This window comes from Dunckerocampus dactyliophorus, chromosome 7 (assembly GCF_027744805.1).
Source record: "Dunckerocampus dactyliophorus isolate RoL2022-P2 chromosome 7, RoL_Ddac_1.1, whole genome shotgun sequence".
NCBI classification, from domain to species: domain Eukaryota; kingdom Metazoa; phylum Chordata; class Actinopteri; order Syngnathiformes; family Syngnathidae; genus Dunckerocampus; species Dunckerocampus dactyliophorus.
The window spans coordinates 3,399,597-3,425,469 of NC_072825.1; the positions used below are offsets into that span (position 1 = coordinate 3,399,597).

Consider the following 25,873-nt stretch of genomic DNA (forward strand, 5'->3'; position numbering starts at 1 on the left):
TTGTGACTTTTTCTTGTAGCATTGCGACTGTGTTGCGGTATCATTACAACTTTTTCTTGCAACATTGTGACTTTTTCTTCTCCTTTTTTCCGTGTAACACGACAACGATGTTCTCGTAGCACTGGTACCATTACAACGTTTTTCTCGTAGGATTGCACCTTTTTTCCAGTAGCATTATAACTTTTTCTTGTAACATTGCAACGTTTTTCTCGTAACATCATGACTTTTTCTCGTAAAATTGCAACTTCTTCTCGTAACACTGTGACTTTTTAAAATGGAAATTTCTCTTCGCACTGCGACTTTTTTCTTGTAACGTTTGGACTTTTTCTTGTGACATTGCGACTGTGGCCCCGTAGCATTACTATCAATTTTCCTACATTAGTATCAAACTTTTATTTCCTAACATTGCGCCTTTTTTCTCGTAATATCAGAGGTTTTTTCTCATACTTTTTTCTTTTTTTTTCTTGTAACATGACAAACATGTTCTTTTAAAATGCTCTCACCGTTATCTATTATGTGTTATCCTGACTATCACTGAAAACATGACATGGAATCCAGGAAGTGAACTACATGTACTGTACTAGATGTAGAATGGATGGGGGGTAGGATTAAATAAGCTTTGCTTCTTCCTACTCCTTTTGGACATGTGGAACTGTCAAAGAATGATTCACGAGATGTATTCCATTGTAACCTTCATGTTCAAATAAACTAAACCAAACCAAACCAAAATGCAACTTCTTTCTCATAAGATGACGTTTTCTTGTAAGTGTGTTTTCTTGCGAGTGTGTTGTAACATTACAACTTTGTTCTCATAACATCAGCTTTATTCTCACTTACCACGTATTTTTTCCAGAGAGGCCCTGATACTCCGTTGTACACATGCACAGAGTTTAGCCAGAACACACTTTTCCCCTTCTCTGCCCTCCTGAAATCACTCATTGCTTCTACCTTGCAGCTGAGTTTATTGGAATGATGAGCCACAGCGAAAGTATGCTTCTATTTAACGCTTGGATAGCTCCTTTTAAATCCAGCACAGCATCAGTCTGCCTCTCTGCCGCCATGGTGGTCGGTCGCACATGGCTCATGCTCTCCGATTGGGGACAGATCACAAAAATTACAATGCGCAACCGTCCACAGTGGGAAGATTCATGTTCCTCCGGGCCCCCGCTGACTATTAGCATATGACATGGCAACAGAAGTGAATTTGGCGTGGTTAGTATCATCTGTGGGCTTGATGAAGAGCTCTGAACTGCGTGTGATGCTGCGTGTCAGCACGTGATGACAAAGGGCCGCTCAGCATTCAGGTGCACTCAACCATGTGCTGCACCCCTCAACCTTTCTCTCCCTGCTCGCTCCTTCCCTCCCTTCCCTTCTCGTTTACCTCATGCAACTTTCTCTTTGCCCCCTTACCCCCACCTTGTCAAGCTTTTGTTCTTTTGTACCGCTCCGACACATTCCTCAAGCACATTTTATAAGGGAAAAAGAGAAGCATCCAAAGTGGAAGAAGAATCCAAAGAGCGAGAGCGTTGTTGTGGAGTAAAAGGATGTGAGAGCAGATCAAACGGACGGTGACAGAGATGGAGAGGCTGAACGAACGAAAGAAAGGAGGCGGCTGATATGGGAAGAGAGACTCCGCTGTGTTAGGAAAATTCATTTCTCTTGTGCTCACTTTCTTCACTTTCCCTCTAGCTAATCTTTAGCCTGGGTTTATCAATCAGACCAGCGTCTTTGTCATAAACCTCAAATTCACGCTTGAGGTAACCTCCCAATGTCGTACAGTTCCCAAAGTGGGGTATGTATAAACCCCAGGGGTACGCCAACTGTCATAGGGGGGTACGTGAATAAAAATGAAAAACAGTTAGCGCCTGACTCTCACAATTACGAGTGCGCCTGAATGCCTCACAGCGCAGCGCGCGCAGAAAGAAGGAAGGGAACAGCATGACGTTCTTCACTGCTCTTTATGAGTGACCAAAAGCGAACAAATAAGTAACTTTGATGATTATGTTGCGTATTAAGAGTGTTCCATCTTGAAGGTTTACCTGATTTTGGTGTTCCAATCCCCGCACTGCGAAAACCTGTCAATGTATGTGCATGTCCGGATGAGAGAGTGGGGATTCCCCCAAAAATGTATGCGCTTTTGCACTTTGGTTAGTGCTTCATCACGTTTACCTTCACCTTTCAATTTGGTAGCAAATCAATACGCAAAATTAAATCATAGCGTTTGCAAGTGGAGAAAAGTGAAGCTCAAGTTCAGCCCATTCAAATGCAAGCATCCCAACTTTTAGATGAAATAAAAGATACGTAGGACCAATGCTTATCTATTTATTGGTGCTGATTCGACTGAGCAAAATGCACATTTTTGAACCAGAATGAATTGCTATCAAATTAATTAACAAATTAATCATGTTCAATATTTCAAGTTAATGAAGATTAAAGAAGGTTTAAGTTTTTTAAGTGTGCGGGAGTGGGGGGCACGTGGCTTTAAGTCAAATGTCTGAAGGGGTACGCCCCTGCGAAAAGTTTGGGGACCACTGCGTTGGGGGGGACCACTCTTGTGCATGAGTAATAATGCCAGGCCGGGTGCTTTACACCAAACCAGACTTAAAGGGATGGTTTGGATTTTTTGGCATGAAGTTGCGTGACATCCCCATCGTCCCCAGCAACTAAGCGGAACTACGTTCTTCATCATGGAAATCTGAGCAGAAGTGGACTTAGGAGACCAAGTGGGGGGTAAGTCGCTGTTATTGGACTACAATGATGATGGGGATGTCACGCAACTTCATGCCAAGAAATCGGAACAATCCCTTTAAGTGTCTGGCATGCCCTGAGACTAGGGAGTGTTTGCAAATGTGAATTTTGCTGGAAAATACTGAAGTTCAAACAGAATGCATTGCTCAACCTTTACAACGATCGAGCACGTTCCCATGAAGTCACCCTGCAAAGTGACAGTGGGAAAGCCTGCTTGTGTGCCTTAAATCAACACCTACAGGGATGAAATGTCCCATATTCCCCCCTCGTGCTTCCTGTTGTACAGCACATCATTTCCTATTTCCTCTCCTCGTTCCAATGACACTCAATTTGACCGTTTCACCGACCCCGGTGAACTCTTACTTATCTGTGCCCAAAATGAGAAAGGACGATCTGCCGTACCCCTTTCATCGTCCACAGTGGAAGTTGTTGACATTGATATGATCCGTGCACGTTGGAGCCTCAATGGCACTAAATTAGTTGATGACCTCTAATAAAAGTCCTTCACCCCAGTAACCCCGGATGTGAACTTGACCCCATTCCTCCCTACGCACGTACTGCCACCTCCTGGAAGTCATTATCAGCAGCCTTTCAGCCTCGTAGGAAACCACTTGGACTGGATTTCCTGGCAGGCAACACAGGCAAGAACGTATGACCGTATCTTTCTCTTGTGATTTACTCAGGTCTTGAACTCCTTCCAGGACTTGTAAGGCAATCCTCAGGTTGAGCATTCTTTGTGAAGTTGTTACCTGGGGGCGGGGTGGCAGATGGATACAAATACTGACAGTCTCAATACCAATGATAGTGTCAGAACTGGATGAGATTAACATGCTATTTTTACATATCTGTGATTTTGGTTTGTTGTTGTGTTGTTTATAGTGTTACGTTGTTGATGCAGTTTTTATCATTGGGTGGATGCTGAAAGCAATTGTGCACCATTTTTCATCTTTTTATAAAGGCATACACACTTTTCACAAAATTCTGCACCACTTTCTTCTTCTTTTTATTCCGTCTTGTTTTTCTGACGCTTCCACAGACCACATTTTTCAACGTATTCCAGATATTTCTACACAAAAAACACCGTCACCAACAGTGAAATATGGCACGTTATTATTATGCACCGATATCTACATCAACTACGGATGCGGACATCATCCGGTAGCGGACAGGAAGCCCGCGGTAGTTAGCGCCTAATGCGTATACGAACGCACTAAATGTGGGCCTCTGATTTTAGCGCATGCGCAAAACCGTCAGGGGTACAAATTTGATAGGGGTCCATACTTTATCCAACACCAGCTCGTTAACATTTTTTTCTACCAACACCGCGAAGAATCTTAAGACCTTAGGTAATGAGGCAATACATTTTTTGGCATCCTCTTGCCGATTCCTCTTCTCTGACCCCCTGTGGAAAGTTCGCTTCATTTTAAGTAGTAGTAGTAGTACTTTATTAATCCCACAGCAGGGAAATTCACTTGTTCAGCAGCAAGCAAGATACACAAGTAAAGAATGCATAGTGACATAGTGAATACAAAATGGTTCAGGTGGTGTAGAGCCTGATAGCGGTCGGTGTGAAGGACCTGCGGAACCTCTCCTTCTTACACCGTGGGTGTAACAGTCTGCTGCTGAAGGAGCTGCTAAGGGAAACAACAGTGTCATGTAGCGGGTGAGAGGTGTTGTCCATGATTTAAGTCGCTTCACTCTTAGCACACCAAGGCGCGTTACCGCCGTCATCATGGAACAGTCTATTGTAGTGTGGGGCAGAGGGGGACAGATCATATGGATTTAGCTTTCAGGTGGCTTTCTTTTTTGTTCTGTTATTTGCTTGTTTAGTATGCTGACATAATTATACGTGAATGTAGTTGGGGGTGCAAAAAAACATGAGCAAAATAAAGTCAATAGGGAAACAAAAGCAAAAACTGCTGTTGGCTCTTGTACAAATATATTATATTATATAATCGATACTATTTGCTGTGATAGATAGCTTTAGCGCGCGCACACACACACGCACAAGCACACGCACATACAGTATGGATTTTTAATGTCTGAAAGGGTCAACCTGTCACCTCCCTTCATCCGCCACTAGATGGCAGGAGAGTTTTTGGCTTTTATAGCCTGTGATCTTAAACTTTTGATCAGCTGATAAACAGCCTATTTCAGTTTAATTGTTGTTTTCAATAAATTACTTTTTCAAAATGCTTTTTGTCTCACTCCCCCTTCTTGCTTTTGCATATTGTAGCTCTACTTAAAACCTCATTAAGACCCAAATGTGCAAAATGCAAATTCTAGCTGGTCTTAAGGTTTTCATCAGGAGCGTATATGGTGTTGGAATTGTACTGTTATTGATGTGTTCAGGTCAGAATAAAGTTATAAAAGAGCGTTTTTTTCTTTTCCAGCATTAATAAGAGCACGTTGGACCAGGACTTGGTGGTTTGGTCATCATAAACGGGGCCGACTCAAGCGGGTTCCACTGTGTTGCACTTTCTTCTGGTGACATCATGGAGGTAACAACGACCAGAGCTTGACCTCTGCGTTATCCGACTGGCGATAGCGAACCCCTGACATCATCGGGATACGCCGATGTGACAATTAGACACACAGACACATACAGTAAATGTGTCACTCAGACATTGTCACACAAAATAAGCTGTGGCTGAGGAAGGAATAAAAGTATACAACAATTGCAGAGGAAAAGCTACTGGAGAATAAAAGAATGAGCGTAGAGTGAAAAGGGTGGCAGGGAGGCAGAACAGTAGGAAGCAAGAAGAAAGGGGGGGCCACAAAGAGGAGACATGCACTTTTTTAAAACTTCTTCAGCTTTTAGAAAAACAAACACATAAATTGACGTGTCAAGTATGGGAACAGGCACTTGTGTTTCTTCTCAGCTTTCCTCCTTTTCGTCACACATTTGACCTCCATCGTTCCACAAATGTTAGAAAGCCACTGGTGTGTACTGCAAAGCAAGCGAGGTGTGTTGAGTGTAAAGCCGGGCTTGCCTGTACTACAAAAGTGGCCGTCTTTTAACGCGGTATGGTGCACACTGGGTACTCTAGCCCATTGACTCCCATTCATGTGACACTTAGAAAAATGTTCACTTTTCTTATCGCACTGGGTATTCTAGCCCATTGACTACCATTCATTTGACACCTAGAAAAATGTTGACCTTTTCTTTTAGGACTGGGTACTCTAGCCCATTGACTCGGCTAAAACCCCTGCTTCTAAGTGGCATATGAATGGGAGTCAATGGGTGAATTATAAACAAGTGGTGAAAGGCTGCCCCCGCATGGACATTTAGCGTAATTACAAGAAGCCTCATCTTGTCACCATGGTGAAGCAGAGAGCAGCTCCAATGAACCCGCTGACACTCATCTGCCCTGGCTGCTCAGTACAACGTGGCCAACACTACTGCCTGCCTATGCATCCTGTACTGCACATATTGAGCGCGACAACGTAATGACGTCACCACCGAAATTGCAAAAAGTGACAAAAAAACCTGAAAAGGAAAACGCAGGTTTATCACTACAAATAAACTTGGTTCTGTCGTACTACATATTAGCTAGCTTCTTTTTACACTTGAATTGTATGACAGCTACTGTCACCGATTCTGTTCATTACTTTTACAGACAGAATTCCTAGCGGCATAGCCAGGGCGATGATGGGTTCCGGCTTGGTGGCAGCAGGATTGGGTCTCTGCTTTTTGCAGATGATATGGGCCTGCTCAGCCGAGTGTGAAGCGGCTGGAATGAGAATCAGCACCTCCAAGTCCGAGTCCATGGTTCTCGCCTCGAAAAGGGTGGAGTGCCATCTCCGGGTCGGGGATGAGATCCTGCCCCAAGTGGAGGAGTTTAGGTACCTCGGGGTCCTGTTCACGAGTGAGGGAAGGATGGAACACGAGATCGACAAGCGAATTGGTGCGGCGTCTGCAATGATGCGGACTCTACATTGGCCTGTTGTGGTGAAGAGGGAGCTAAGCTGAAAGGCAAAGCTCTCAATTTACAGGTTGATCTACGTTCCTACCCTCACCTACGGTCATGTGCTTTGGGTCGTGACCGAAAGGACAAGAAGCAGCTGAAATGGGTTTTCTCCGTAGGGTGGCTGGGCTCTCTCTTAGAGATAAGGTGAGAAGCACTGCCATCCGGGAGAAACTCGGGAGTAGAACCGTTAGTCCTCCGCATTGAGAGGAGCCAGATGAGGTGGCTTGTGCATCTGGTCAAGATGCCTCCCGGACGCCTCCCCGGGGAGGTGTTCAGGCCTCGGGGAAGACCCAGGACACGTTGGACAGACTATGTCTCCCAACTGGCCTGGGAACGTCTCAGGATCCATCGGGAGGAGCTGGATGAAGTGGCCGGGGAGAGGAAAATCTGGGCCTCCCTGCTTTGGCTGCTGCCCCCGCGACCTGATCTCAGATAAGCGATAGAAGATGGATGGATGGATGGATATACTGTAACTATTTTACTAGTTAAGTGTTTGAACTTTAAAGATTCTGTACCTTTGAAAAATGCCATATGTGTGTAAGTGCTTTGATTCTTTGGTGTTGCTATTCCTTTTGATCTCACACACGTTTCAATGAAGACAATAGCTCATCCATCCCAGTTCTCATCTGCTGATAAAAAATGGTAGAATATGCATTGATGTCAATCATTATGTGTGCAAAGCCAGAATGTCTCACACAAGTGGTGTCCAAAGTGCAGCCTGGGGGTCATTTTCAATCCCACAGCTCGATTTTCATTGGCCTTTGGCATACTATGAAAACAAAGTTCATTATTAATGACATATGTTATTAAATAAGTACACCTATATATTGGATTGGTTTTACCATCGAAAGTATGAAAAGTGGCACTGCAGTCCTTAATTTTTCTGTATGTTTGGACTGGTAGGCTTTTGTCCACCCAGGGTGTCCCACAATCCTGAGGTCAGAGTTCATGGTAACTTGCTGTGAAAAACAACACATTCAGTGACAAGGTAGCAACAGCAGAGGGAGCTGCTGTAAACAACACGGAGGACCTTTGACTGAGCAGCAAAACATGTTTTCCTCCAACTGTTGTCCTGCCTGCTGCGATCCTCCAGGGGGAAGGGGAGTATTTCCAGGCTGCTAATGAACATGTGGCCTTCAACACCACGTAGCACGCACCTCTGGTAGAAAGACCAGGGTGCGGTGGAGGGGATTGACACACTTTCTACAAGATTTAAGACAAAACAAGTGGAAGGCGGGAGACCACACACAAGTTTGGAAAAACAAAACTGTGTTTATTAAGACAACCAAAAAAAGGGTCCTGAATACTCAGGAACATTATCAGATACTTCGTTACGAAGCAGTCGTGCATTTTTCTTTTACACAAAGCACAAATACAAAAAAAAGGAACAAAAACAGCAGAACCCCCATTTGGAATTCCAAAAAGGTGAAGAGCACCACAAAAATGTTGTCATGTGACAGGCAAAGCCCTCCCCCCTTTACAAGCATTACAAACAAACATCAGCCACAGTTAGTAAGCCCTGTGGGAAATGGCTGTGCTTCCTCACACTTTTCCATGCCCCCACCCCCACTTCCCTGCTTGTTTGCCCACTGCGAAACACTCTGAAAGTAGACAATCTTCTTTTAGAGCACAAGTGTCAAACTCAAGGCCCACGGGCCACATCTGGGCCGTCAGGTCATTTGAAGTGACCCTTGACAGGCCAAATCCGCAATGGACTCATTTATCTTTCTGGTAAATTAATGACATCTTTCCATTTTGGCAGACATTTTTTGTTTACTGCAGTTGCAAATGTTCTTCTTCTTCTTTTAAAATCGCCAACTACACTCAAGTGTCTACTTGTCGCTTGTTTTTTTTTTTTCATGATTTCAAAATGAGCTATCCACCAATTTGTTAGCAAAAATACATCGGGGTTATTGAGAACCCGAATGCGCCTGCAATTAAACCCTGAATAGAGCCTGCATCAACAAGGACAACGCTTGTGTTCAAGCACACAGATCACACTTACTGTCTGGTAAGAAAAGAGTTTGACAAACATGTGTCTAGTTGAGGTTTAACCGGTGAGAATAGCTGCTCCCAGGGAAGTTAAAGGAGAAGAAACTAGCGTGTATTTGAAAGGAGGATGGACCACTTCCTTCCTGCCTTCTACTGCCAGCTTGAGAGTGTAAACAAAATGGCCAACACGACACCACCCTTAACCATCATGTGGGAACTCGTTTGTACCGTAGCCCCCTCCCTTCCCCAGACAACAAAAACTGATTAATGGCGTGAAGTGGGGAAATGAAAACGTGTTTACGTTGCTTTTCGGGTTCGTCCAAGAAAGAAATAGGCCGACCAAGAGACCCCATCTTCTTACAGTCACACACAAAAACAGTCCGGACGTGAAATGTCATTTTTCAAATGACGTTATTAGATGAACGATGAGGGAGGAATTACCGATGAAAGTCATCTTATCTCGGCTTATTGGAGCCCCTGCGACCACCCCACCAGTGACGTCTGGGCTCCGGGAGATTTTCAAACATAAACAACGTTAGCCGGGCGGCTAGCGGATTAGCTAGCGAGGCTAACCACCCGCTGACGCAACACAGTTAACATTCCAGAAAAAATGGATGAAATTAGAAAACACAGCTACCAGTCTTGTGAGTTTAACTCGTAGTCTCATAGCCCCATGTGTGGAAAACCTTGCTTCTCCAGGAGGAAGAGAAAACGAAAAGAAACCGGCCCGGGTCCGTGTGTGTGTGTGTGTATGTAGTCGGATCAGCAGGGCACGTTGTCCGCCGCCTTGGGGAAGTCACAGTCTGTGGCCGAGAACTGTAGCCTCCTCACCGCCTCTTTGATCAGGTTCCCCGATAAGATGAGCTCCTGGAGCAGACGGTGCGGGTCGTCCTCCTCGGCGTGCATTCTCTTTTTGCTCCACGGTTTGATTTGGTCCCATTCCTGGTCGCTTGATCCGGGGATGTTATACGGGCTCGCCCGGCTGCTTCCACGGTTCCGGAGCCTCATACAGCAGCCTTGGCGTTTCTGAGCTGGCGCCCCTGAACCGCCGCCGATGATCGCCGCCGAGTTGACTCCGCTGCCGCCGCCCGTGAGTCCGTGCAAACAGGAGACGGCCATGGTCTTCTGGTGGCTGCCGCTATTGTTGTGGAGCTGCAGCGCCTCGCCGATCTTCGTCACCAGCGCGTCCACCTCTTTGGAGCCGACGGTGACGGACTGCTCCAGGAAGATGTAGTTCTCCTTTCGACAGGGCATGGTGACGGTCGGTGTTGGCGGGTGAGAGTATGTGGATGTAAGCGAGTGTTTTTGTTGTCAAGGCTCGATGAGAGGTGCCACGCCGCACCGCTCCTTGCTCTCCCACGCCGCTCCGCAGCCCAACCGCCTCACTTCATTTGTAAACAATGGATGACGTGTTGGCTGGACTGTACCAAGTCGCACTCGGAGGAGGAGTTTCTTTTTCGAAACAGAACGCTGTCAGTCAGCACGTAAAGCTGTCGTGGAGACTGTAGCTGCGATATCCTGTACACTCAATCAAACAACACAATTTTCAAACTGTAATACAACCAAAGTTATGTGTGGGTTTGTTTGCCAGCCTGGGGACTCCTAACCACACCCCGGATGTTGGACTCGTCTTGCCAAACGAACGTTACATAACTAGTAACTGTCTGTTAAGGTAAACCAAACAAAGCACATTTTCAGTTACAGGGGACAAAACCACCCCCTGAATATTCTAATTTTTCCGTTTTGCAGCATGCATGTTAGCAGGAACATATTCAAGCACAACATGTGTTGGTTTTATTCAAGAAACAACAACCTCATTGGAGCCAAAACACTCCAAAAGGGCTGTATGCCAATGGAAATACATTTACATAGATACATAGATCCCATGAAAAAAAATAACATTTCTCGCATGGAATTGTTTTTCTGTGTGTTTTTAGAATTTGCAGCCCTTTCTTTTGCATTTTTTAAAAAAATTCTGTAGCATTTATGTGATTGCAGCATTTTTCCTACAAATGTTTTCTGGTGTTTGTGTGTTTCTGATTTTGGATCTGTCTTTTTGGACACTGCTGTGCGTTTGCCACTGTCAGCTGCCTTACTTTATTGATCCTTTGCAAGGAGATACTTTGCTCCAGTAGCCACATTAATGAAGCAGAATAAAATAAAACATCTTTTTAAGTAAAATGCAATCAAACGTACATTGTGTATTATCAATACTTGTGTATAAATATTGTGCAATCAGAGCATAAATGTAAATGTGCAGCGTTGAAATGTGCACATTTTCACATATATACAGTACTGTGATGTACAAGAACTTTGCATACACTTATGCACAGTATATATCACATCCAGTGTGTGTAGTGGCTGTGAGGAGTATATACATACTGTATATACACAGGAGTTGTAAGGTATGTTAAAAAATAGGCCAAAAATGGGTCTGTTGTATCCTAATTTTAAACATATACTGTACAAGTCCCACCAACATTATGAAGTGCATACTAAAGAATGCTGAAAGCTATAATGTGTGAAAATCACAAGAATATGAGCGCAATGTTAAACAAGCATGTCAAACTCTGTACTACTAAAGTAGCTTGTACAGTATGAGGCAATTCACTGGGCCACTAAAAATAGTCAGCATAAAGTGTCAGGTATTACTAAATGCAATAGCTGAGTGTGTAGTCGGCGTGTGGCACCATGCATGCATCAGTGACAATAGGAGTGGAGGGAGGGTGTGTTGCTGTGGGAGTACATGGTGTTCATTTCTGTCTTCTGAGAAACAGCCAGGCTAAACCTGATGCTCCAGTCAATGAGCGCCCTCATCACCATATAAGGAGCTACTATCACAGCCAGCACGTGGTGCTGCGGCCCAATCAGGCCGCCCTTCTCGGGCTTCCTGCAGCGGCATGAGTCCAGCAAGCGAGGGGAAGGGCGTGAAAGGAGAGTTAGGAGTGTTGCTAAAATGCCACGGCAAGACAAAAGTCAGTGCCAGCAACATTACTCAAACCTGTGTGATCACGTTTTAGTAAACACTTGACTAAGAAAAAAAACACACTATGACTGTAAAACGTTCCAACCTTCTCAACTAAGAAAACCTCAGTTCATTTACGTACGTGTTACTTTCAAAATGAAGCGAATGATAATCCTGTAATGTTTACCTGAGGCAGACTCATAAGGTGGTGCTGTTAAAAACATGCATCCTATTTCTACGAAAAAAGTCATGAAAAGTTCAGCGCCATGCCAAATGTCTTTTGTCCCTTAAAGACCACCACACACAGAGGCCTCAGAAGCTAAGCTAACAAACTGTAGCAAACTAGCATGACAGACATCATCAAACCACCGCTTGAACTCGCCATAAACCCACTACATGAGCGCTCACAAGTGATTCTCAAACTTGCAGTGGTATGTGCATTTGCATTATCCGGACAAGAAGTGGTCAGTTTCTCTCAGGGCATTGAATTGGTGGCATCAACACAGCCACTTTCAGTATCAGGTGTATCAGCTGAATGGAATACTAATGAGGGTGTTTCCATCCAAGAAACTCGTCTTTTTCTTCAGCCTTTCTCCACTGTATCTTAGCGACTGCCGTTTTACATCACAAAAGAGTGCCCCTGTATTTGGGAATAAATACAGTGTACCCTCAGTTAGCGCACTCCCCGGTTAGTGTGTTTTTCAGTTACGGTAAAAAATGTACGGCAAAATTTTGCCTTGGTTTGCGTACATTTTTTGGTCACCGTACAATATTGCGTGTCACTCGTTTTGGTACCTCTGTTTGAACATGAAACTTTCACACACAAAATATACCCACAGTCGGGGCTGTTCAACCCGCGGGCAGTGCATTTCAAAACTTAGGAACATTTGTGCAATTCTCTGTGTTCTTGGGCAGTGTTTTCTGGTGAGTCAGCTTGGTAAGAAACCACGATGCTGGTCAACTATTTTGCTTTTTAGCTGTCTTTGTTGCTAATGTACAATGGCAACTAAAGCCACATGGAGAGTGGTCCTGGAACTGGAAGTAATCGACGTATTACGACACTTTTAATGCAAATGTTGATCCGAAATTGGTGGAGAATGCTTAAGAAAAGGCTTAAGAAGCATGACTAATTGCCAGGTGGCAACAGCTGTGGCTCGTCACTCTGCCAAGAAGACAGAAAAGCAACAGGACAATACGCTTAAGGAAACTATATATGTAGCGTTACCTTCAATTTAGTGGTCAAATAGGTTTTGTGCCTACAAGTGAGTTTTAATTTGGTGGTAACGGGCCCAAACAGCTCTTTTGATGCCAAACGTTGTCAACCCCGGCCTTCGACAGACCAAATATTTATGAACCAAACACAAACAGTCAGTGGTTTGGTCCGCAACGTATCAGAAAAGGGGCAAAAATGTCCATCACTGTTTTCCAAAGTCAAAGCTGATGTGTGTCAATGTCCTGTTTTGCCTAAAACACAAAGATAATAGTATTTAATAGTAGAATAGATCATCTGCTTTCATGGGTGACTAAGGAAATGTAGAAATATTCACATCCGAGAGGCTGAAATCGAAGAATATTTGCAGTTTTGAATTAAAAAAAAAGATCAATCAAGTATCAAAATAGTTGTCGATTAACTTTATCGATTAATTGTTGCAGCGCTATCGTGCACTATAACTGCTGCTGTGCCATATATTGCATTGTTTCCCATTCAGTTCGTGGCTGCCCGCCATGTCGTTCTAACTTTGGACAGTAGATGTCATTGTAATGCCGCTTCTTAACACACCTCATACGCACCTGGTCAGCCAGAGAAGAAGAAGACGTAGCAGGAGGGATCGGTGTTGGAAAATTCATTGACTACACTTAGTGAGTATTCAGACCCATGTAGATTCATTTTCAACCAGCGACACTTACAGCAACTTCTTCTGTTTTTTTGGACGCTTTTGGAGACTAACATGAGAGCGAACACTGTGTTCCTTGTTAAATCTTCCAAAACTGAAAGAAAAACCGACTTGCTTGTTTTTGTGTAAAGCAGAATTTACAACAACAGCGTAATAAAAACACTGAAACGGAAGATTAAGCCGACCAGAGGGCGCTAAGCTAAATCCCTAAATTGACCATGTTTTTGTCCGTTTCTGTTTGTTTCTCCATCTGTTTGCAGGATTATAGCACATATTAAGATCAGTCAGGGCGGGACACAGTTAGTGTTGGCGGTCACGTAAATAAACTTGTTATGAGTCATCTTTTCATCTGGCAACCTTCAGGTTAAGGTGTTGTGCAAGGGAAGCAACATTTGATAAGTGTTTGGCTCTGGCTCAGGCTGACGACATACATTGGAGTCTTTCTCAACAGCGAGTGTGCCGAGTTGAGACTTGTGAACGCCTGGCGAGTCGGGAGGAAAAAGTCTGAAAAAGGAGCACACAGGAACCAATCTTTGCTTGCTCATACGTGGACCACCGAGTCAGTTGCAAGAAACAAGCAGAGGAACTGATGTCACTCTTGCTCTGTTTGCAAGTCCAAGTCAACAAGGAGATGCAGCCGGAGTGTTTTTTTATTGCCACCGAACCTATCACGTTTATTTACTGCTGAGCTTTGTTAGCTTTGTTGACTGTGCCAGGAAGAAAACAATACAATGGAACAGGAAGTGTGTCATAATCCATGCAAACTATGCAAACAATGATTAGGATCCATTGAGACGTGACCTCAAAGCAGAGGAATTTACCGGAAGTCAACAAGAGGAAGAGCCTGTTTGTTACTATCGCGTCCTCACATTAGCAAAAACATCATGAGTCATCTTTTAAAGCGGCCCCTCCCCTCTAGTCCGCAATCTTTCAACGCTGAAGGAAGTGAAGGCTGCTTGCTGTGAGCGGGGTCACGAGCTTCCCTGTTGTTTGGCGGCTTCCTGTGTGTGACAACAGCTGCCGCGCTTCTCAGAAGGCGCAGCCGTTGCGACCTTTGTTATCTTTAGTTTTCGAGAGAAACCATCAATGATTCCCCCACAGAGAGCTTGTTCACAGAGTTTAAAAATGGCCGTCACAGCCTGACACAGGAGTGGGCAAACCTTTTGATTTTTGGGCAACATTAGGCTAAAACAGTTATATAAAGTATATGCTGGCTATACGTCTGTGTAGGCTCTCAGTCGTACAGGAGTTGTCCATCGAGGAAAAGGCTTCTTGAGACGTCATCTGTACTTCTGTGAAGAAGGTGTCGGACATTTCGCTCCTCATCCGAAGAGCTTCGTCAGCGAACTAATAAGTGCTGGTAGCTTAGGCCTTAAATACAGTAAGAGTGGGCGGAATTGGTGTGCCAACACCCTCCTCCTATTGGTTCGTTACACTAAGCCTGGGCGGAGTAGTGGTATAATCCTATCCTGTTATTAACACCTCCGATAAAAGGGAAGTGTCGCTCCCTGAATTGGGTATGAACGACTCTGATACTGGCTTGTTAGCATCTATTGTTCTGGCTCGGCCCTGCCTTCACCTCATTTGCAAGACTAAGAGCTGTGGGTTTTGGTCTCAGTAACCTGCTGAACACAGGGTCCAAATTAAACCTCAAACCACCGTTCCGATTCAATGATGGGTTCTGTTGTTTGACAAAAATAGCTTCCTTTACTCCTCTTTCAAACCATCTGTTTTCTTTGGCCAAAATCTTTACCTCGCTGTCCTGAAAGGACACTCTTACTGTATTTAAGGCCTAAGCTACCAGCACTTATTAGTTCGCTGACGAAGCTCTTCGGATGAGGAGCGAAACGTCCGACACCTTCTTCACAGAAGTACAGATGATGTCTCAAGAAGCCTTTTCCTCTATGCTTGCTATAATTTAAAGGGAAACTACACTTTAAAAAAGGTTTTGCTCATCATCCACAATCCTTATTTGAAACATGAACACACATCTTTCCCCTTTCTGTGTGTTTTGAAGAGAGAAAAACAGCTAGCACGAGGAAGCAAACAATGCTCGTAATGGGACACACGTCTTTCGACTGTAAAGCCCTCCAAACAGTAGGCCATAGTCACGGTTCGGTTCATTTTAGGTACAGTACAAATAAAATTCTCAAATAAAAGATAAATGTGCAATATTATATAATAGACTACAATGTCATATATTTTTCCAGAAGTGTTCCCAAACAGGAAACTTTTACAGACAGAAGAGGGTTTTCAAGCTCTGTTTTCTCCTTGGCACTATTTGTTTGCCGAGTAGACGCGTGAGTATACTGCATTTCGGCATTTACGACGGCATTTCTTGTCCGTCGCTTACTGTCAAAGGTTCCATCCATCCATCTATTTTCTATGGCACTCATCCTCATTAGGGTGGCGGGGGTATGCTGGAGCCTATCCCAGCTGACTTCGGGGGCAGAGGCAGGGTACAACCTGGACTGGTGGCCAGCCAATCGCAGGGCACATATAGACAAGCAGCCATTACGTCAAAGGTTCCGTCACAAAACATCTGATTACATGTACCGTTACACGCCTGTATGCTAATGCTTCTGTTCACGTGGTTTTTCCAGTCACGTTTCCCCTAAGAACCGACAAACAACAATAAATTAGGAGCATGTCGGCGGTCCTGGCGGGTTATAAGTCCTGCTCCCAAACAGGACAGAAGGATGGCTTCCCAACTGGCCACACTCTGGCTCATTTATTTATACATTCGCAGCATTAAAATACTACGAGAGGTTGCTTTGGTGTTGAAATACAAAGCGCTGGCTGCAGCGTGAGAGGTGACAGTATTTACAACTTGGGTGGGCGGGTCAAGCAGAAGCAGGAAGAGAAAAACACGGTGACGCCGTGATCTTGTGCACACGCCAGTGGAGATGCAGCAATTCAGCAGTTTGACTACAGTCAAAACAGTCAAAAGTTTGGAGAATGACACAAGTATTGGTTTGCTGCTTCAATGTTTTCACATATTTTTGTCAAATGTTACTATGGATACTGAATCTACTGATTCCCGAGCCAATTAGTTCTCACTTTTGCCTCATGACGATGTGCTTCATCATGCTGGAAAAAGCATTGTTGGTCACTAAACTGTTCTTGGATGGCTGGGAGAAGTTGTACTCAGAGGATGTTTTGGTACCATGCTTTTTATCCATGGCTGTGTTCTTAGGCAAAATCTCTTGGCTGAGAAGCATCCCCACACATGAATGATGTCAGCATGCTTCAGTGTTGGCATGACACAGGACTGATGGTGGCGCTAACCTTTTCTTCTCCAGACACGCTTTTTCCTGGTCGCCCCAAACTATCAGATTTGTCAGAGAAAATGGTTTCACCCCAGTCTTCAGGGGTCCAATACCTGTATCTTTTGCAGAATACCTGTCTGTCCCTGATGTTTTTCCTGGAGAGAAGTGGCTTCTTTACGCCTTTCTGGACAGCAGGCCATTTTCCAAAAGTCTTTGTCTCACTGCTTGTGCAGATGCACTCACACCTGCCTGCTCCTATTCCTGAGCAAGCGTGCCCCGAGCGGTGCCCCGAGCCCGCAGCTAAATCAATTTCGGAGACAGTCCTGATGCTTGTCAGACTTACTTGATGCCCTTTTTCTCAACAATTGAACCTCTCCTTAAAGTTGTTAATGATGCGATAAATGGCTGATTGAGGTGGAATCTTCCTATCTTGCCTACGAGGCCCTTATTGTGCAAAGCAATGGTGACTTGCAGGTAACCTTAGTTCACAGAGGAAGAACAAAGATACCAAGTTTCCAGTCTGTTTGGACTTTGTAATTAACCGCCATTCACCTTATCATAAAATGAATATTTGTGTCATTGTCAAAATAGACAGCCTGCAAAATGGACTGAAACGTGTACTGTGCACGCCAGGCCAGTAGTTTGCGATGTCTCGTTGTAAAGAAACACGACACACATGCACACCAGCTGCTTGTCCTCCCAACGCTGTGTCTGAAATAGAATATTTTTGTCAGTACGCTACTTACCTGTCAAAATTTGCATTTGAAAATAAGGGAAATCTTCTGGAAAATGATGTTGGTAAAAGTTGAGAGACTACGTTACCTAGAAGCCTTAACACTGTACGCTGAATCCGGACTACACACACCGGATCCTTACTTTAACAAACTGCCTCAGCTTGCCGACGTCGACATAGTTTGGAAGAACAAAGAACCGCTTTTAGATAACGCATCTGCATGTGATTGACTGACACTATCTTGTGATGACCGGATTCGACCACGTCATATTCTAGTCTCTCATGAGTGCGATGGAATGCAGCATCATCCCTGATGCAAGCTGCATGGTGTTGCACTATGGGTATTGTAGGCACGAGTGCTGAGAACAAAATGTCTTTGGTGCTGCAGGACTGACGTTCCAAACTGCTGCGATTTGGAGTAAATAGTTAAAGGAGCCGGTATGGGATTAACAGAACAATACGCTTTAAATGGTTCAAAGTTTGCCTTTGTCGTGATCTTGCCGTCTGGCAGCAGCGTGGACTGAATGGAGCGTGGGCAGAAAAGAAAACAGGAGAGGTAAACTTTGATAGCAGTTGGCGGGATGCCAGACGCTCCAGTTCACCGAGTTTGTTCCCTCTATTCAGCAAGAGCGAGAGAGAGAGAGAGAGGCCATCTTTATATTGCCTCACACGTCTCCCTCCCTCCCTCCACCCTCCCTCGCTCTCTCTCCGTGTGCAGGAATGTGAGGAAGTTGCACATGGCCGCCAGTACTATGAAAGGATTTATTTGTTGCTGTGTGTAGCAGGAGAGGCCGCACATTTGTAAACAGGCTCGGAAACGTGATCCCAGCTAAACGCAGCATATTCCGGGGGAAGATATGTTATTAATACGCAGGATGCACATGTCGCTGAAACATGTCTGAAGGCCGTGCGGCTGATGATCGATACACAGACAAGCTCCGTGCGACATATTGTGTACTGCATTTGCAACATGCCACCTTCTACAGGGGTGTCCAAATGTTTTCCACACACTTATGATCACTTTTTGATGACTTCATTGCGTGCTACAAAACAATGCATAAACATGCAACACAGTTAAATCATGAAAGAAAAAAACAGTCCACATCTCAGCAGAACTTTGCCCATCATCCACAATCCTTATATGAAACGTGAACACACGTCTTTGTCTTTTCTGTGCATTCTAAAGATATAAAAACTGCTAAAAAAAAAGAGACAGCTAAGAATGCACATAATGGGACACAAATATTCCACTAATAGCCTTCTGAAAAAAAAAAAAAAACGCCAAGAACGCTCCATTTACATAATGTGACCTCCATATTAACCAAGCTACAGCGACATTGTTATTGTTATTGTTACTAACATTGTTACGCCGACGAACTACGCTACTGGCGTAGTGACACCTCGCCAAACCTCACCAGCTAGCTGCTAGCCGGCTAGCGACTAGCTTCACCACACACTCACTCACAGCCGCTTGCTCACAACAACTCAGCCCGCTAGCGAAAGGTAACACTACAAATTGGAGCTGCCGCTGATGCTGCTTTGTTTTTGTGTTATTGGAAAAGTTAACGCTTAGTGTAGCATTTGTTTCTACGTTGCTATGTGAAACCAGCGCACCCAGAAGGGAATTTCTGGTAATGCTTAAAATGACCAAAGCACGGCAAAAGAGTGTAAGTATTACTTGTTATCATGGATGTGCCTGTTACTCCATCTTCACAGCATGGATATAAAACCATAAAACCTTGTTGGAGGTGTTTTAATAGCGGGCTTTGTCAGTGGAACAGGTGTGTCCCATTATGTGCATGAATTAACTGCATCTTTTTAGCTCTTTTTGTATCTTTCGAATGCACAGAAAAGAGAAAGACATGCGTGTCCATGTCCCACATAAGGATTGTGGATGATGGACAAAATTCCAAAAAAAGTGCAGTTTTCCTTTAACATTATTAGAGCCCTCTAGACATAAAATAACACCCCTATAGTCACCTTAGACTCGTATTACCCAATATAGTAGACATAATAGGAGTAAATAAAACCTTGATGACATAAATAAGGCTCATTAGGGTTCAGGGTTGAGTTTTAGCCTGCCGTGGGTTTTTATTATTATATTATTATTGTGCCTGTTGTGAGATCATTCAAAGCTTACTAAATTACTGACACCTATTGACCAGTGTGGAATACTACTTATCGCCACAATCGTTAGGAATGCTTTATATTTGTATTTTAGTTCATTCAACAATTTTTTTGCTTGAAAATGCTTAATTTTGGCAAAAAAGACATGAAACTTAACTTAAATATGCATATTTTTTACTAATAATCCACCGCTATCAATCTCTAAACTGCACAATTGATCAATTCATGTATTTTGGAAAAAACATGAGAGACTGAAGCCACAAAATTCCAAGCGCCAAGTGGCAAAGGATTACTATTCTTTGGAAGAAAATGCCTGGTGGACCCTGTCCTCGCCTCAGTCAAAATATAATGAATCAGTAATATATTACTTTGTGTACACTGCTCTAAGTTTACAATAATATTCAAGTCAACCGCTGGAGTCCACTAAGCGGTGAAAGGATTAATCATGCACACGAGGAGCCCACTCAGGTGTACTCCACCATCACACACTGAAAGCACATTGAGTTATATAATATATAATATAACACTCCATGGAAACAGGCCAAGTAAAACCTCCTTTCCACCTTTGGTTCCTGTTGTAAGAACTGCAACTGCTAGAGGGCGCTGTTACAGGAATGTAAACAAATACCACATGGCCAATAGTATTAGGACAAGGACCTGGGAGTTGAAATAGATCCCTCAATCTTAATTCTTCATTTTAGCAAGACATTTTGGACAATTTTGTTCCTACAGCTTTGTGGGAACACTATGGGGAACACCTTTTCTGCTCCCAGTGCACAAAGCAAGGTCCGGGAAGAAATGCTTGGAGGAGTTTGGTGCAAGAACACCACAAACATTCCCACAGAGACACGCCAACATCTTGTAGAAAGTCTTCCTAGAAGAGCGGAAGCTGCAAAGTCTCCACATATTCTTCAATTTTCACGTGCTGTAGTATGCATGACGACTTTGAATTGTGCAGATGTGCTTTCTGGCGAGCACGCTGCCCGTGTGATGCAACGGGAACCCCACATGTAGTTACATAATGTCACAAAGAGCGACAACGTGTGTTTTGTACGTTCACCGACACGCCAACAAGATGTACAAGAAGACATACTTAGACAGACCATCCAAACCTGCTGGGGCACCGTGACCCCCATCGCCTCATGTTACTGATCGTCTGAGCTCACACACCACTCGGAACACCAAATTATGTAACATTTTTTTACGCCACGTGTGTGTGTGTGTGTGTGTGTGTGCGTGTGTGTGTCTATGTGCTGACTGGGCTTGATTTGCCATTAGAGTGAGACAACGACGCTGCAGTGTTTTCCCAGCTGGCGCTTTATGAGCTGACTGAAGCCAATTCAGACCACAGATTACACCTGCACAAAGATAGCACCGCACGGTTTTGTTATTATTATCAGACTGAGAGCCATTGCTAATAATTTGACCATGTCGCGCAGCTAATGATGACAATTCAAATAGTCTGACTTCCCAGGAAAGTACAATGGAAGTGATGTGTAAACTTGGACAGATACTGGAACTGTATTTCCCACTGGGACAAATAAAGTTTATTTGGAATTGAATTACATTCTCCAAAATAATCATCCTGGAAGCCACAGGTACGGCTGAATAAGTTTGCTTGTAAAGCCAGACTCGCTCATGTGCGACCAGATAAAAGTACGTCCGTTGACAAGAGACGCACTCAGCAGTGCTGGTTTTATTAGACCTTGCCGCCGCCTTTGACACGCGTATCGTGCTTTTCTTATCTCCCGCCGTGAGCACCGTGTTGGACTTCATGGTGCTGTGCTTGAATGGTTCCCTTCATACCTCACAAGCAGGACTTTTTCAGTCGTGCTCAGTGGCTTCTCCTCCACTGCATCCCCTCTCTTCTCAGGTGCACCACAAGGCTCAATTCTCGGAACGCTTTCGTTTTCTCTGTACAGGCTGACACTAAGACGAATCATTTCCAACCACAACATCAGTTTCCATCTCTCCGCAGATGACATTCAGCTATACTTACAGAACGTCATTGGATCCTCTTCATAGCTGCCTTCATGAAATAAAACCTCCGACACTTAAATGAGGGGAAGGCTGAATATATTGTGTTCAGCCCTGACTCTCCCCATAGCACACCCATCTTTGGTCCCATGACACCCCAGTTCACTCCAGTCGTTATAGGAACTTGGGTGTTATTTTTCACTCCAGCCTGAAATTTGGAAAACAGGTGAATGCTGTTGTGAAAGCAAGTTTCTTCCAGCTTGGGCGCCTGTCAAAAGCCAAATCTTTCCGGTCCCGTGCTGACCTTGAAAAAGCCATTCATGCCTTCACCAGTTCCAGGATCGACTACAAGAAAAAAAGTCGTAACATTACGAGAATATGTTGTGAATTTACGAGAAAAAAAGTCGTAATATTACGAGAATATGTTGTGAATTTACGAGAAAAAAAGTTGTGATATTACGAGAATAAAGTTGTAAATTTAGGAGAATAAAGTTGTAAATTTATGACAAAAAAAGTTGTTAATTTACGAAAAAAGTCGTAAATGTATGAGAAAAAAGTTGTAATATTACAAGAATAATTCATTCATTTATTTTAAAATAGTTGTAAATGTACAAGAAAATACAAATAACTATTGATTGATTGATTTGTCCCTTACTACCGTGAGAATGAAAAATAGTCTGTAGAATGTGTGGTCAACTGACGACAGCTTGTCACAGTCTAAGCCTGTCAGTGCCTGAGTGTGTGATCGCGCATGTTTCAATCACATTCGATTGACTTTTCTACCAGCGTTGTTTACACATTTTGCCTGACTCTCGTTTCATCTGGCGCTCTGGCGGCAGCTAGCTGGCTAGCTAGCTACAGTTAGCCGCCTAGCCTCCGGTCCATGGACCCCAAATGTGACTGCTTTTTATTTTTTTACCACGGTGGCGTTTTGTCTTTAAAGCAAACAAGCAATGCGGTTCGTTCGGAGCCCACAAGAAAGCTCCACGTGGCTGTCATGTTCATGGGTTACGTGCTAACTTACTTTTTTTAAACGTCACATCTTCCACTCTGATTTTAAGTAGCTCACCAAAGAATATTTGCTTCAACTTTTGTTTTTTTTAACCCTTCAATTCAGACATGATGCCTGTATTTGATGACAAATGGGCACAAAATAGCATAAAGACAACGTCTTTGTGTCACATAGTTTTAATTCTTTGAGACAATTAATGGCCAATTTCCCCCCAAAACTAGCGGGTGGGCTGGCCCTGCCAACAAAGTGTCCCTCAATTATTTTTACAGAAGTTGGCAACCCTACCAGTTCATTTGCCCGTTTCACTTTACAGTATTATTAGTGATTTTTTTTGTTGTTGACAAACTTGTGCCCCACACCTCATCCCAATAGTTGACAGTAAGGCACAAATGAGCTAGTTTGCTAGCTAGCTAGAGAGGTAGTTTGCTGCGAAGCTCGCATCTTCATCTGCTGTGGAACACATACGGTACGTGAACAAGATGCGACGCGACGCGAGCTTGTACTTTTTTCTTGTATCTTCAGAACGTGCCTCGGGCCAATAAAGAAAAAAAGCCGCACTTTGGACACCCCTGATGTAGGCTAATAAATTTTTTTCAGTGATTATTTTTTACCGTTTATTTTTTTTTAACAAATTGCAAAGTGAAACCAATTTTCTTTTTGAACAGCAAACTTTTTTTTTTTTTTTAGCAAACTTTTTTCTGTTCACCATCCATCCATCTTCTACCGCTTATCCGAGATCGGGTCGCGGGGGCAGCAGCCTAAGCATGGAGGCCCAGATTTTCGTCTCCGCGGCCACTTTGTCCAGAGGATCCCGAGGCGTTCCCAGGCCAGTTGGGAGACATAGTCTCTCCAACGTGTCCTGGGTCTTCCCCGAGGCCTTCTACCGGTCGGACTTGGCCTGAGCACCTCCCCAGGGAGGCGTCCTGGAGGCATCCTGACCAGATGCCCAAGCCACCTCATCTGGCTCCTCTCAATGCGGAGGAGGAGCGCTTCTACTCCGAGTTTCTCCCGGATGACAGTGCTTCTCACTTTCGGCTTAGCTCCCTCTTCACTTTTTTCTCTTCACCTTTTTTTTATTTACAGTGTGGCCTTAATTATCCTTCATAATGTCCTGATGCAGGCCGCATTTATTATTTTTTATTAAAAATGAATAACATTACATAACAAGCTGCGGGCTGCAACTGGCTCCCAGGCTGGACGTTGCACACTTGTTGTATAGAGCGACACGCGTACTCAAAATGAAAGTGATGTGTTTATAGTCGAAACTTTGGTGCTTTTCTCCGGTTGGATCTTTTATGGCGCCAATAAAAGTCCAACACTCACATGGAGTTGAGCTGATAAGATGTTCTGATGAAGGTGGTGTCCAAAGGAACAAATGGGCCGTGATCCAACTCGCTTCCGTCCAGGATGAAATCAGGTAAAACTGGATGGACGCCGGACAAAGCTCATCTTCTTCTTGTGTTATCGTAGCAACCATTTCCTTGTCAGGCACCACTTTGTCAACACATTTGTGGAGAAATGTGTCGGGTAACCAGGGAGATAATCCTGCACGCACATGCGCACGCGCACTGCGGGAGGTATCACTCTCAGATGAAATAGCCTCTTCCTCACTGGACTCTAATACTCACCGGAGACGTTGTTTTGTTGTGTTATTCAGTCTGTCAGACAACACAACTGCCGCACACAACCATGCCTGTTTGCACAACATGAGCAAAAGTATTAGGACAGCATGAGGAAGCACAGGTGGAGTCTTTGCAGCTACGACATCTTCCACTCATCAGGGAAGGGAAAGCCTTCTACAAGATTTTACAGTAGAACGTGTCTGGAGACTTTTTGTCCAATCGGCCTCTCGTTGATTGACATGTTTGTCCTATCCACGCGCATAAACGCACAGTGGCCTTATGCGGTTGAACTCTGCAAGGGAGTCCATGTAAATGGTGCACATACTGTACATAAACACAAGCGGTCAAATACATGACATAATGACACTCCATATAAACACCTCCCTGCAAGTAAAACCACGCAGGCCGCCCGGGTGAAAACCAGGGATCCTGACGCTCGACCGTATGGGATCTGTAGGCAGCACAGGCAACCGTGCCAAGACCTGGGAAATAGGAGCGCTCACACGTTGCCGATGTCATATATGACATTTGGCGCCGTGTTTTAATTGCATCACATGTATTTAAAGGCACAGGGCGACGACTATACATTCTTTATTTGGGGTCATGTTGTCGCCAGACAAAACGAACAGCCATCTTGTTCCCTCTTTCTTGATGTTTGCACAACGCACTTGAGAACGTGCAGCAGCAAGATGATATTTATGCTATTCTCCGCAACCCCTCGACTGGCCTGCACGCGCTCATGCAACTGCCACATGCACGCGCACAAACATACACACGCCTAGTTTAGACGGCATTGCCGTGTCCGGCCATGAACTTTGAACTTTATTTGCTCTTAAAGGCAATGATTTTTGTGTGTAATGATTGACGTGTGAGGTACATCCTGCCAAAAAAGATGCTGTAAATACATACTTGACATTAATATGCAAGATACAGAGGTGCTGGCGTGTGTTTCTTTAATCATTTATTACTAGATAAGGCGTTGTCTATCATCTAGTACGTATTTATTGGTTTAAGATACTTATTTATGCCAAGTATCTTCATCGTGTATGGTTTAAGTTAAATTTACTGCTGAACTTACTGTTTACTCTTCATTCCGCTATAATTATTTAAGGTATTATTATACATTCTGTACATCACCAAATGTTTCTGTCTACTCCGACTTCTTTATGTAGTTATATAACTGTAAAAGTGAATATAGGTAAATAAAAAGTGGAAAAAAATTACATTAAAATTGTAAAAAATTTCAATTAAAATGAAAACTCACTGAACATTGCTTCTGTCAACTCGTGTCTAATCATTTATTTATCTTAAACTGCAAAAATACACAAAAAATAACAATAAAAACTGTAATAGCTAGCTACAAAGTATTTCTGGTTTATATTATTTGCTTAAATTTCACTCTTTTGTGGTGCAAAATGACAGCCGTGGAGATACAGTAGCCTGGTGTGAGGCCTGTGCCAGCCAATGACAGAATCACCCTCGTTCATTCAGTCAACAATGGTCATGGACGAAGCCTGCTCGAATAAGGGGCCAAATGTCTTCTAAGACAACCAGAACATCCC

General features: G+C 43.9%; 1 protein-coding gene across 1 annotated transcript; it reads right to left on the reverse strand.

The window, feature by feature from the left end:
* Positions 1-7,971: 7,971 nt before the first annotated feature.
* gbp (glycogen synthase kinase binding protein) lies at positions 7,972-14,857 on the reverse strand. Its single transcript, XM_054782968.1, has one exon. The coding sequence runs from the start codon at positions 9,963-9,965 to the stop codon at positions 9,474-9,476; it is 492 nt and encodes a 163-aa protein (XP_054638943.1). The 5' UTR covers positions 9,966-14,857; the 3' UTR covers positions 7,972-9,473.
* Between the last annotated feature and the right edge of the window lie 11,016 nt (positions 14,858-25,873).

Excerpts from the sequence above, each read along its gene's own strand:
- gbp (XM_054782968.1), bottom strand. The coding sequence starts at position 9,965 with ATGCCCTGTCGAAAGGAGAACTACATCTTCCTGGAGCAGTCCGTCACC.